The 13,703-nt window shown below is 52.8% G+C and overlaps 1 protein-coding gene across 14 annotated transcripts in view; it reads right to left on the reverse strand.

The window, feature by feature from the left end:
* Positions 1–387: 387 nt before the first annotated feature.
* LOC142414397 (uncharacterized) overlaps positions 388–13,703 on the reverse strand; it is an 86,133-nt gene continuing 72,817 nt past the window's right edge. For 12 of the 14 annotated variants that reach the window (XR_012777058.1, XR_012777066.1, XR_012777059.1 and 9 more), the window contains 2 exons: positions 2,017–2,155; positions 388–736 (listed from right to left, as the gene is read on the reverse strand). Coding sequence is in view for 3 of the 14 variants with exons in the window: in XM_075511565.1 (XP_075367680.1) it covers positions 700–736; positions 2,017–2,155 (176 nt within the window). In the remaining 11 variants the exon portion in view is untranslated. Of the gene's footprint in view, positions 737–2,016; positions 2,156–6,023; positions 6,988–13,703 lie in introns of those variants that run through there. The other 2 variants (XM_075511564.1, XM_075511566.1) reach the window with 1 other exon arrangement.

The following is a 13,703-nucleotide window of genomic DNA, read 5'->3' on the forward strand; positions in this document are numbered from 1 at the left end:
ATCGATCGCGCCGGTTGTGAGCGCGGCAGTGGGGTGTTGGGCAGCGGTGGGGGCTCTGCCTTCACCTGCAGACCTTAATTAAACCTCCAGCTACCCTTTCACTCTGCCATCCGGGAGACTTACCTCCCAGCGAAGCGCAATTCCTAGAGGCAACGCAAAGAGATGAGCTTCCCTCCTTGCCACCAGCCTCCACGCTGGGACCGTTGGAGGGAAGGGGAAGCAGGGACGGGGGGGCTGAGTCATCCCTGGCTCAGCCTCAGCTGAGCCCTTGCTGATTGCTCCTCGGGAACGTGCCTCAGCTCCCGGAGCCGGGCAGCGAGACGCTGGGGAGGGACGATCCCCGCTACCGCACGGGATGCAGGACTCGGTGGTGCAGGGGCAGTCCCCAGGGGAGGAGAGGAGGCAGCCAGCTGGATGCAGCCTCAATCCCAAGGGGGCTGGGTCCGGTCCACCTCCGAAATGGTTGCTTTTCGTAACGCGGGGGGTGAGCTGTGGCTGAAGGGAGCGTGTCAGAAGCGTGGCTCGTTCACCCTGCCCTGTTGGGTAGGGTGGGAGAAGGATCCCGCCCAGGCGAGAGCTGCCAACACGCGTTGACAAGCAGGACTGCTCTCAGCAGTTTGGGGAATTCTCCAGCCCCCTGTTGTCCGAGTAGCCCTGGCTCTGCCAGGTGTAAGACTTGACATGGTGTGATGCCCATGTTCAGCATCGCTGTACCTGCTGAGATCCTGCGCAGGGGCTGGAAAGGGAAAGAGAAGAACTGATGAGACCGATAAAACGAAGATTACCGTCTCGGTGTCAGGGGGATGGCCTCTCCCTAACCCCATCGCACGTGCCAGCCCAGGCAGGTCCAGCACCACCTCTCTCCAGCCTCAGGGAGGGAGGGAGACAGGTTGCCGAGGGAGGCTGGGGGGAGCTGGGCAGGAGGAGCAGCATGTCCCCAGGGCAGGGGCAGACGCCGCTGTTGCTTTCTCTACCCTGTGGAGAACTAGCTCAAAGACAGACCGTCCTGCCCGGAGACCCACATCATCCCCCAGCCACCTGGCCCGTGCCCAGGACAAGCACTTGGGGGCAGAGAAAGCATAGGGCTGGGCACCAGCATGGATGGGTATGGCCAAGGGACCCCCTTGGTCTCATCTGGAGTGGCCCAGGGAAGGAGAAAGCCCTTCCCGGTGGCCCGCAGCCCCCGCCGAGGAATGCAAGCTATGCAGGGACCAGAGGTCACTGCAATCAGGCACAGCGAAGGGCGGCCATAAAAGGGAAAGATAAACCCAATAAATCAGGCCGCGGGAAGGGGAGGAGGGCACAAGTGCACAGAGCTGCAGGAGGATGGTACAAGGCCGCCCTCCTCCCCCGGGCAGCGGCAGGGGGCCGTGGGGGCTGACCCGGGCCGCAGAGCAGCCCGCAGCCGGGGGATGCAGAGCACGGGCAGCACCCTCTCAGGGGCAGCATCCGCAGCGGGAGAGGTGCTGGGCAGCCCCGTGAGCCTGGCCGGGGTGAAGGGAGCAAAAAGCCCCCACGGGGCGGGAAGTCTTCTGTTTTTCCTCCGGCAGTATAAAAAAAATTAAAAAAGGAAAATGGGGGGAAAAACAGCCACAAGCGGCGGAATAGGTACAGATGGAAAAAGCCCTCCTCAGAATACTGTTTTGTTCTCAGTTTTATTCTATTTTATTTTATATTATTCCCATAAGGGGAGATGGCAGCCTGTATTCACTGGTGAAGCAGAAGACACAAAACTCTCCTTGGAGAAAAGTTACAAACGGCTATGAAGTATTTTAAAACCTGCCATTTTTTTCTGCTTAGACAAGAGACCTCCCTTAGGCTCGAACCTCCATTGTGCAAGCATTCACTCCAGCTCTGTACGTGAGACTACCAAACAGTGGCTTAGGGGGGATGGACGGAGACCTTGGCCGCTTAGCTGGTGACCTGCTCCCCTTTCTTGAGCCCTCCAGGTGAAAGCAGGTATCCAGACACACGTTTTTGGGACACAGAAGTAGTCAGGTAGCTATACTTGCTTACCCAGAGCGCAGAATAAGCGCCCGGTGAAAAGAAATCTGTGCCGGTCCACGTCCATTCTGTGCGAGCAGAAGAGCTATAATAAACACACGCCAGGTGCTCTGGAGCTCATCCCACCTCATATGGTCGGAGCTGGTGCACCCTGGAAGAGACGATACCAATATAATCCCAGCTTCCACAGCAAAATACTGAGAGCCCAGCTCCAGTGCACACTGAGAAACAAAAACGTTAGCCTGCTCATCTGTGGAGAAGCAGATGGGAAATGTGACCCTTGGTGCCTCCAAAAATAAAGGGTGAACTGTGTAGTCTCGTGGCTTTTAGCTTGACTTCTTAAGATGCCAGGCAATGGGGACCTCACGTCCCCCCAGCCAGTCCACCATCCTGGTCCCGAGAAACTTTTGAACCCTTTGGCCAGTCTCCCCCAGATTTGGCAGAGGAGCTGAAGTCTCCCTGACACAAAGCGCCTACGAGCCTTGCGAAAATAGGTGACTTGCTCGAGAAGAAAGAAAAACGCTATAAATATCCTGAGTGAGGGAAGAATTCATCACTCACTCAGATCTTATTATACATCAGAGAAAGCTGTTATAAAAACCCCTGCCACAAAGAAAGGCCCAAGCATGAATCACTCCTTATGAAATATGAAAGCATCTAACCACAGTGCCGAAATCCAAAAGGACGCAGACGTCCTCGGTGCCTCTGCTCCAGACCACCTATTCATGCTCGTTGCCTGGCCTGTGACCGTGCGGTGGGCACCCTGTCCCTTTGGGAAAGATCTCCTGGGCACAGAGGGCCATCTGTTTGAAAAGAGATGACGTCTCCCTTTGAAGATGCTGCCTACAAAGGGCTTCTACTTCTAAAAGACTGAAGGGTAGCAACTACCCGAGCCTGTCTGTCATCCACAGCCTCAAAGGCACTCCCTAAAAGATCAGGGGAAATGGTTTTTGGGACGCGTAAAATGGAAAAGAGAGGAGTCAGCGTCGCAAGCCCATCTCCCTTATTCCATGGGCTTCCACTGTGTCTTGTCTTCTTTTTCCCCTTGGCTGGATTCAGGCAAGCTAGGGACTGGGACCCGCAGGTAAGGATAACATCTGCAAGTCCCAGGTGGGCCAGTGCCTGCAAGGCCAACCACAGCTCTCTGTCCAAAGCCCGTTCCTACAGACCAGCATGCCTCCCAGCTTTTGTAAGCTGTTAAGCAAAAGACTCTGAATGCCGTGCTCTGGTTTTGCGACAATTTAGCAGGCTAAAGGAAACTCTTACAGCACTTTTCAGTGAATACAGTGAAATCAAGTGAGGTGTGTTGGGGCAGAAGCAGCATGTGATGGAGAAGAGAAAAGGAGCAGCTAGAAGTTAAATTTTCAAGGCTGCGGGGATGAAACTGTCTGCCAGTTCTCCACTATTCAGGATCACGGAGACGGCTGGATGCTGAACACCAAGATAATGTAGATGCCTAGAATAACCTAAATAGCCTAGATAACCCTTAGTCTGGGGTACGGCACATCCATCCATCACTGAACTGGAGCCATGGAGCCTGCTATGACCGGACTCAAGTCTTCACATACTGTAGCAGCTACTCTGCATTACAGATTGCTCAACGCACAGTCAAGGTCTTTAAATCTGCCGCAGGGCAATGTAAGGGAGGGCGACGGGGTCTGAGACTGTTGCCTCTTACTTGTGCTGGGGGGCTCTGCTGAGGCAACCAAGTCCAACCTGAGGGCAGCGACCGCAAGCTTTTGGTGGGTAGGGGTGAAACGGACTCAGACCAGCACTGCGCGCAGGCAGGGACGCCAAGAGAAAGGGCTGGCAGTGACCAAGCTGACAGCAGCATAGCGGGCCACCAGCACTGCGCAAGGCCACGGGGCAGCGTCTGTAGCACTGCAAATCCTCCCATGCAATCCACCAAAAAGGGTGAGGTCAGGCATAGGCTGTGGAGCAGGGGGTCTTGATGAATTTGTTCCACCTGATGAGCTCACGCCTTGGCAGGACAAACCTGCGGATGACAGCAAGCTTAGTGGTTTATTTTTCAATCTCTCCCCATCCGCGCCTCAAGCAATCTTGCCAGGTCTTTTGCTGGAGGCAGAAGCGATACCGAGGGCTTTTCTGAGTCTCGCCTGTTTTTCAGCTCCTCCCTATTTGCTTATCTGTTCTCGCTCTTCCCCAAAGTCCTGTGAGTGCTGTAGCCAAGTCATCTCTAAAGTATGAGCCCTCTTTCACCAACAGGTCAAACTATTTCTCAGCATAATATTGGTAGCTAGCGGTTAAAGCCAAAGCCGAAACCCCACATCTCCCCTCCCCAGGAATCCCCGAGTGCGGGGAGCCCTGGGAAGGGAGGCCAGCCTTGCTACACCGCAGAGAAAAGGGGAGGTGGGTGGAAAGGGCAAAATGGACCAGAAGCGTATTCGCTTACTGTGGGCTCGTTGTTGTCTCTGAGAGGCATTTTTGCAACAAGAGGGTCACATCACACAGCAGGCACCCACACGAGGCGACAGGAGCCAGCAAGCTCTGTCTCAGTCATCACTCCTCCCAAAAGCAATAGTTTCCAGCACTGGAAGCTTAAATTGAGCTTCCCTTGTAAATCACCTTGCTGACATTCAGTTGTAAGCAGTTCCCAGGCTGGCATCCTAGAGGCATTTTCAAATTTCATCCTGCGCCATTCTTCAGATGGTGGAGTCCTCGGAGCCCCGTCTCTGAAATGCCTGGGAGGTCCCAGCAGCCTTGCTCCACCGGGAAGGCTGGGCTGTACTGGGGCGTTGGGCCCCGCGCGACACGCGCGTTGGCTTGGTGCTTTGAGAGACGCTTGCCTTGCTAACAGCAGGCCGCAGCACCTAGTTTCCTCTCCTAGATTAGCCATTCTTCCCAAATTTCCTTCTTTTGTATAGGGATTCCCTCTGTTTCCTGCTACAGGCTTCATTTGCTCTGCACTATAAGCACTTGGAAGTATTTGTACTGTCAGAGAGACCAGCTCGTCTGTTCGGCTATTTTTATTCCTCCAGCCATAGCATCTTGAGAATTGTTTTTCCAGAATAATCTCTGGAGGTCAGAAAGGGAAAGAAATCACCTCAGATACAGTTGAACGGACTGAAGGCAATTTCCTGCACAACAGAACCCCATAATCACGCTGGTGTCTTTAATATTGATACTTTAGTTAGAAGGAAATTCAAATCCGAGGCATGCTTTTTAAGGAGTGCCTTCAGCATCACATCAGATGTTCACCTCGGGTCCGGGTGCTGAATGTGCCAGTCCGTCGGGAGAATTGTGGGGAAGCTCAGTCCATTGTGCTACTGAGAACTAAAGGGCTTTGGTTTCTTTCCAGGACTATCAAGCCTCAACTGAGCGTCCCCAAAAAATTGCTCTCGCTGTCAGCACGCCCAGCTCTGGCACCCAGAAACATGGAAAGATCAAGACTCTGCAAATATGAATTTGTTTGGAAAAAGGTAATAAAAATATTTCCAGGCTCAGCTCATTCTTCATGACTGCATTAGGATCTGGGGAGTCAGGTTCCCTCTTGCTGCTTCTTGAAGACAGCGTGGCCGTGCTGTGGCAAACCCAGCCTTGCCCACCAGCGTGGTACGTGTGGGGCATCCTTCGTACACGGCTGCTCTGCGTGCAGGCACACGCAGGCGCTGGCCTGGAAAGCACAGGCTGTGCCGTTTAGGATATGCTGCTCCGAGTCAGTAACTGCTTGCTTCTGACAAAGCTGTGCAAAGGAGACTAAATTTGGCCAGCTTCTTTACCCTGGCTCCTACCGCCAGGGTCGGTGCAAGCTGGCACTCATCTGGCCCCAGCAAGCCCCGACACCTCAGCTGTGTCAGCCGTCCTCCAGCTTACGCTTCACATGGGTGCCACAAGGACCAGCCTACACCTGGTGGGTAATTACACAGGGTGCAAGTCTAGACTAGAGCCTCCTTCGGAACTACCTCCGTGGATACACGTAACGCGAAGCTGTATTGAGCCGAAACGCAAAAACGCTTTTTTTTCTTCATTACTTTAAACACAAAACCCCCCACATTTATTCCTGCGTGAGAACATTCCCTTTAATCTTGAATAGCACATCTGGATCAGCTGGTCTGCAGACCAGGCATAGGAGAAACAGGCAGAAAACCTGTGGAGTTTCTTTGGACCAGAACTTTCAGAGTGTCATTGACGCTATGTAGCATTTGAAGATCATTTGTGGGACACATCTGAAGGTGTGAGTGTGCCTTAAACACCCCACGCTTTCAAAATGTTGTGTTTTTCCTCAGAGTTGGTGGTTGTGGGACTTTTGGAAGATGGCATATTCTAAAGCGTCTTTAAACATGAGGTTCAAAACTGAGTCTTTTGTCCCCAGGCGTGTGAACGCTCTGAGGCTGGTGGTTCACATGAATGCTTCCAGCATTCCCTGGTCAATGACCCTCAGCCACTACGTGATCTGTTCTCCCCAGTTTGCCAGTGCTGCTGGCGCTGCCGGAGAGGGTGGCACGTTCTGCTCCACCTGCAGCCTCTTCGTGGATCACGTCCTCGGTTCCCCGCGAACAACTGCCCCCTTGTCAGTGGTCTTGTCAACTTTGAGGGCATCGGTGTCTCCTCTGACTCTCGCTCCTCACACACAGGGCACATCAGAGTCAGGTCTGAACTTGTACCAGCCTCAGTTTTGCTTCTGGCAGTGAAGCAAACAGCTGTCATCTCCCTCTGCTTCACGCACAACACGGTCCTTCACAACACTGTGGTGCAAAATTCCCTGGGGTGGCTGTGCTGCAAGAAGGGCTGGGAGCCAGCTTGGCCCCAGGCATGGCCAGGGAGAGGAGGTCACTGTAGGTGCTTCCCTGCAGCCCTGGTAAAACCACATTTTTACAATTATCATTCCCAGGCCCTCAAAACTTGCCGGCTTGGCTGCTCCTCCTGGCTCTCCCCCTCTTTGTGTGGCTGCTTGGGCTGGAGCTGCTCCTGGCGTGGGAGTTGAAGGACAAGTCTGGGTGGAAAACACCTCCAGGGACAGCCCTGTTGAAATGCCAAAGTAAATGTCAGTGTGGGCATGACACTGTTTCTGAGATGCAGTGGAGGCTTTTGACCACAGCCATCAGCTCCTTGCTTGCTTTTTGTTGTCTCTTAACGGCATGTCACCAATGGTTGTCTAAACCCCCTTGGTGCCTACCATCCAGAGACCCGTCCAGCTTCCCTAGGGCCCTTTTCCTCATGCTGTCACCGTGAGGGGCTCATGATGAATGTCTTCCTTCCATCAGGTCCATACCTTCCCTTTGGGCTCATCCCAAAGCCTTCTGGAGCCACACTATGGTTCAGCTCTGGGCTCTCACATGTGCACCACCACGTATCTCGCTGGCACGCTGCGTGGCAAACGCAATGAAACGTCTGGCCGCAGTTGCCTGTTAATCCTCCTCTGGCCTCTTCCCTGTTGAGGCATCATCTACGCTATTACACGGCCCTGCTGTTGACTTTGCTAGCCTTTGATCATTTATTCACAGGCTGGACAGAGTCTCTCCGTTATGAATTACAGGCCTCTAATTGGATTGAGAGCCAAGCCTACACCTTCCCCTGTAATTTAGCTTTAATTAATGCCCATTTATTATTAACTGTTATCAGCTGGGCTTAAGCTTAATGTCAGCTGGTTATTATCCAGAGACCAGCACGGATTGTTTTCGTCTCCTTTATTACCCATTTCAATAATTTCCCCCTCCCCTGTTGACAGATGCACACAAATGTGCACGTCAGCATAAAGGATTGCTGTTAAGGAACAAAGGGTCTTTCAAAGCCGCCGAAGTCAAAGGAAAGTCTGCCCGTGTCTCTGTCAGTACCTGAGCCAGTGTGGACAAAATAAAATGCCCCTGTATTTCTACAGGAGATACACAGTTTACCTTTCCTTTTTTGCTGAAGCACAAAAATCTGTAATTGAGAGTGGAAATTGGCAAGGAGCTATTTTGAAAGAATTGGGGCATTTTCGTTTTCTTTTATATTTTCCATTTTCTCATTTCTGGCTTTAAGAAAAAAGAACAGAAAAAGAAACCTTTCCTTCCCTTCTCTTTTATCACATTTCCCCCCTCAAAATAGCAGCAGTGAAAGTATGAGAAAACAAACCCAAGAAAACAGCAATCCAAGTACTCAGGAGAGAGCTTCAGAGCCTGGTTAAGAAAACAGAGAGCCGGAGAAGAAAGAAGAATGCTTTGCCTCCAGCCTGCGTCCATTTTCCAACCTGCAAACCCTCTCCACGAGGTCTGCTGAGAGTCCTCCACCAAAGCCAGAGGCCTCAAAGCCAACGCAACCATGCACCGAAATATTTCTCCTGCCCCTCTTGACCTCCCCTGCAAGTGGAGCATGTTGAAATCTTTCCTTTCAGATCCATGGGAACGACGGTGGCTGTGGAAGGACTCTGAGATGATGCCAGGGTGTCCGTGGCTGCCATGCAGGAACCAGGCATTGCTTCCACCTCCCCTCAGACCTCACTCACAGCTGCTCCCATCAGATACTTGGAGGCTCATCAAGAGCCCCCCTGGGGTTTTGTGCTTGGGGTTTTGTCTTTATGCACTGAGGAGGAATACACCCTCCTTCAACTCCATTGCTACAGCCAGGCTGCTGTTAGCAGCCCACCAGCCTTGCTCCTCATTCCCAGAGGTGGATTATCAGCAGCAGAATTGCAGATAATTTTGGCCATTTGCTCCTACACCCTCATGAGGCCGGAGGATCTGGGCTGAAGCATCTGGAAAGCAGTTCAACGGGGTCAGCTCTCCCCGGCCGCAGATCTGACGCGCTGCTGCCAACAGCTACTCTCTGCAGCCATTGCTTTTGTTACAAGAAGTCAATTCCAGACTTTACAAGAAGGCAGCGGTTAATCTAGGAGCAAGAGCCCAGTTCGATGGCCAGCGCTTACCAGGCAGTGAACTTTCAGCTTCTACACACTATCCCTCCCTGAGGCATTGCCCTGGCCCCCTTGGCCAAGAACATGAAGTGTGCAGAGGACTGATAAAATGCAGTGCATCAGAGCTCCTGGTGGGCTGGGGTGCCAGTGTACGGCACCGAAACACAAGCAAACACCTCTACAGCACACGGTGACGGTGACAATTTGTGAGGGAAAGCAACAGTGGCAAAGGCAAGAAGAAGTGAGGCACGGGAAGGCCCCTTTCTCTCTCGTCTGGGGTTGAAGACCTCTTTGAGAAAGATCAGGAACTGGTCAGAGGAACAGAAACATCCCCAAGGAGAGATGCAACATCTGACTTCCAGGTCAAGAAGCAGTGACAACTCCTTTGGTTTGACTTTTTCCCCATCCTTAGGGAATATTTCAATTCAGTATTTCTTGATAATTGTGAAATTGGCAGCTCTTGCCCCATTTAGTACTTTCTTCTCCTTGCTTTGCTCTGGGTCAGCTTGCAGATCTGTCCTGCACGAAGCTCTGAGGTTGCAAAGTTGGCTTCTGTTTTTGATGAGTAAAGAAATCAACACTTCCAAATTTTCAGTGTCAGAAGGACTCCAAATTCCACCTGGCTTCCAACCACATACCCTTTGCCTCGGGAGTGCAGGGGAACACTGAATCTCCCTAACACCTTGCAAGCCAAATGCCGTGCAATGGTTGTCTCCGTGCATTCAGACTGCAGATCTAGAAGTCGGACAGCAATACCAGTCTGGTTCTAGTTCAGCCACTTCCCATTTAAATCCACTGCAACAGTCAGCAAATCCCCACAATTTCTGACAGTGAAGCGATCTTCTGAACAACCTGCAAGCTCATCCTGAGGGCACTGGAGCTTGCTCAGGCACTGCAGGCACGGGAATGGGATGAGCAGCTGGTTGGGGCTGGGGGAAAGCTAGGTACTGCCTCAAAATGCCTCGTCCTCTCTGCAAGCCTGCTTTTTACCTGCCTGCACACCCCTAAGAGCTTTTGCACAGGAGACACGAACCTCTTCTGAAGGGCTGTGGCTATACGATTGCAGCATAACCTGCACAGATTGGTATTTCTTTCTTGTCTTTCCCAGACCCTTGGGTTGTGAGCCCACAAATCTCCCCAAGTCCAGAGACGTGCGATAGCGGACTTGTTCAGGGAGGATTGCCCCGGTACGTGGCGCAGCTTGGATCCAAGCCCATTGGACCTGAGACGATGGGTCTTGTCAACCAAGACCACGGGTCAGGTCTTTCTCAGGATCACAGGGAATCCGGCAGCAGGAATTATTCAAGCCTTGATGCCGGACCAAGATTTCAATCCATGCAGACAAACGCTGTAGAAATGCGGCTGCTGGCTGTGGCAATCAGACAGCGAGGTGTCCTGCACAGGGAGCCCCAGAAACGTTAGCCTCTATTAAATGTGCAGCTTCCCAGTTAAATTGCATTAAACCTCTGTATGGGTGCGCTTAAGAGGGATTAACATAGCTGTGATTCAAAGCGAGGTAAGCTGGATCAAATTGGCACCAGTAATTCTGAGTGAGACCAGGCAGGCACAGGTCGAAGTCACAAACTGAAGCGTACACCGAAAGCGTGTCATGATGACGGGGGACGTCGCAGGCGCACCCTGCTACCTCATAGTGAGTGGAAAGGAGGGAGAAGGTTTGGGTGACAGTGGCAAATCATCTCATCCCCACCGCAGCGTGAGAGCTGCCCTGGGACAATTTCCCTGAGCTGAGTGCATCATCCATCCAGGGGCTCTTCCCTGCAAAGACTTCATTTGGTTTCATTACTCTAATTTGGAAGTCAATTCAGATTGGCTTTCCTGAAGACGCCTGCCTAGAGCAGCCCTCGAGGAACTTAAAAACAACTGAAACTGTTTTCAGTTGTGTATCAGCTCCCTCAGGCTTGACAAAAATAGAGTAAACGCGTCAACAAAACACTTTAAAAGATGCTTTCCTAGCTTGCTCTTTACCCAGGCTTTCAGCAGTCAACTTTCAAGCCCTCAAGGCTGGAAAAAATCCTACCCAAGTAAGAAACAGCTAGTACAGGAGGAGCCCGGCCCATTTGTCAGGAGTGTGATTCCTGGAGGTATTTAAAGGACGTTTGGATGAGGTGCTTAGGGACATGGTGTAGTGGTGGTTTTGGCAGTGTTAGGTGAAGGGTTGGACTCGATGATCTTAAAGGTCTTTTCCAACCTATACGATTCTGTGATTCTGTGATGGGTGGAGGAGGATGTCCCTGCATGTGCACATCGCCAGCCAGTGGGTCCCTGCAGCTCCTTGGTGAGGAGCAATGCAGCTGGTGAAGAAGCAAGGTGGAGCGATGCCTATGGCCACTGCTGTCCCTGGGAGGGGAGACGCAACAGAGATTTATCTGTGGTCCAAAGCTGAGCTAGTCAAGAGCTACAAGGCGTACACCCGCATGATGGCTGTGCTCCGGCAAGGTCCCTGGCAGGAGATGCCCAGGTGACCTTGCTATTTAATGTGCTGTGACCGGCACACTGTTACAGTGGGATTCAATAGCAGGGTCCCGCGGAGCACTGCCAAGAAGCATCTCTTTCCAGCGGCCTGAGCCAGCTGCTTCCCCCACGGACACACAATCTGTGCAGAGGGCACATCACAGGCAAAGACGCAACCGGCAGGAGCAGCACGGGAGCATCACTCAGCATTGGTCCGGTCAATGGGCCACTCCAGCATCAGTCAAAGAAAGAGGAGCACGCTCGCCCTCTGCACAAGGAGCAAGCAGCAATTGCACGGTGCCACGCTGATTTTCCAAACCAGTGCCTTGCTCCAGCCTGTGCACTGAGCCACACAGCAGAGAACGGAAATATTGCATGCTGCCAGTCCCAAGGGCTTTTTGTTAGCCAGGACAAGCAATGCAGCCTGGCTGATGGTCCAGCATGTTTTCATCCATGGGAGCCACACGGGAAGCTTGGGCTACCAAAGCAAGAGCTGACTGTGGCCACGCCAGTTTATTCTGGGAGATCTGGAAGGCTTCACTTTGGCTTTGCTTCATCACGGGCAGCACGCACACCTGGCTGATGCAGGGGCAAGGTTTGGAAAGGAACAGCATGCTAGCAAGGAAGCCCACCGGGCTTCTGAAATATTTTCTAGCACTCACTATTAAAAAAAAAGGCTGATATTTCAGTGAAATATCACTACATCTGGAAAGAAAAAACAAGAGCAAAATAGACCGTCTCATCTCCTCTGATGCCTCCCCCAAATTTGTCCCAAGTAGGAGGAGTGACTGCCACGATGTCTTGCTCTCCCAGGTATATATTAATCAGGTTTCAGCCACTTCTAAGCCAGACTCTGAAAATAAGCTCTGTATGGCCTCATATGTGACCCAGAAACAAACAGCACAGCAGGGTTCGGATCACAGCTTTTAAATCCTGGCTTTCCTCCTGCCACCAGCCCTTGTCACCAGCTGATAAGCAGAACCAAAGGCCTTGATATGGTGCTGTTTTCCAGTGCCCCGGACTGATACCCTGTCCTGCAGGAAACAGAAGGCCAGTGTGGATCTGGGCATCACCTTGGTTTGTTTAAAGGATTCCTGGCTGCCGTGTCCAAGTCCTCTCCTGCTCTGAATGGATGTGCCATGGCAGTTCCTCTGCAAAGCAGGAACTCTACTTCAGCTTTCTGTGGCCCCACTTTCCCGTTTGGGTGAGGGGAGAGGAGAGACGGAGCTGTGGTTTGCATTTGTGGCTCCCCCCGTGCAACAAGCGCGTGTGGTCCCTGACCAAGCTGGTGCTGCTGGTGCAACAGCAGGGCTGGAGCCTGGGGACTCAGCATCACTGGGAAGCTGATTGTGGGGAGCTGGAAACGTGCCTCAGGGCGCTGCCTTGCTGTCTGCAAAACCTTCTCCCACGCTCCTCGGGAAACAGCATGCCCGAGGCGTGATTTCTCACATCGCCAGCCCGCGCCCGGGGAGGGAAAAGGCACATACAGCAGCCGACATTTGAGGAAGGGTGGTTGGAGGCTGCCAGGGTGCCTGGCTGATGGGAAGCTCCTTGCTGGCGAGCGGTCCTATCCCAGCCCTTGCCAGAACCTGCTGCTCCTGGCAGCGAGACGGCTTGGCGTGTGGCACGGTGCCCATCTCGGGACGGAGAAACCATCCAGTGTGGCTCCTCCTCAACTGAGCCAGGCAAATATCTAGCCAAGATTAACATCGAGGGCTGGAGCCTGCTGGCAAACTGGGCTACGGCAAACCAGGGCATGCCTGTAATGCTGGCACCCACCAGCCAGCCGCAGGAACGGGTGCCGATGCTGCGCAGCCCACGGCGCGGCGTCTCCCGGTGCCACAGTGCTGCAGGGGGCTGGTGGGTGGCCCGGGCACCAGGTAAACCCAGCGCCGAGTCCTTCAGGCTGGGGAAGGGAAGGGAAGGGCTGGGGGCATCCTCCCGTGAGGCTGTAATTCATGCTAGCCTTTTGTCCTCACTCCATTTGCTAGTTAATTGCTTCTGGCTATCAGCAGTAAGAGCATAAAGCATTGGTGCAGGCCCGTGTGGCCGGGAGAGCCACGGTGTGGCATGGACAGCCTGCAGAACCGGCCACCCTCTGCAAACAGTGGTTTTTCTCTTTCTTATCGCTCCCAGCCCTTCTCAGAGCCTTCCTCAGCACACTTTCCAAGTGGGTCACAAACCCATCTGGGTTTGGGATACGGGGACAGCAGACTGTCCCCCTGTCAGAGGCAGGGCGATAAAGCAAGCAAAGCAACAAATGAAAAACAAACCCCAGCTATTCTGACACAAAGGCAAGCTAGCATGAAGATCTGTCCTCAAGCCTTTCGGATCGCTCCTCTTCTCCAAGGCAGGTGTTGTTTTATATTCTGCT

Source organism: Mycteria americana, chromosome 9 (genome assembly GCF_035582795.1).
Source record: "Mycteria americana isolate JAX WOST 10 ecotype Jacksonville Zoo and Gardens chromosome 9, USCA_MyAme_1.0, whole genome shotgun sequence".
NCBI classification, from domain to species: domain Eukaryota; kingdom Metazoa; phylum Chordata; class Aves; order Ciconiiformes; family Ciconiidae; genus Mycteria; species Mycteria americana.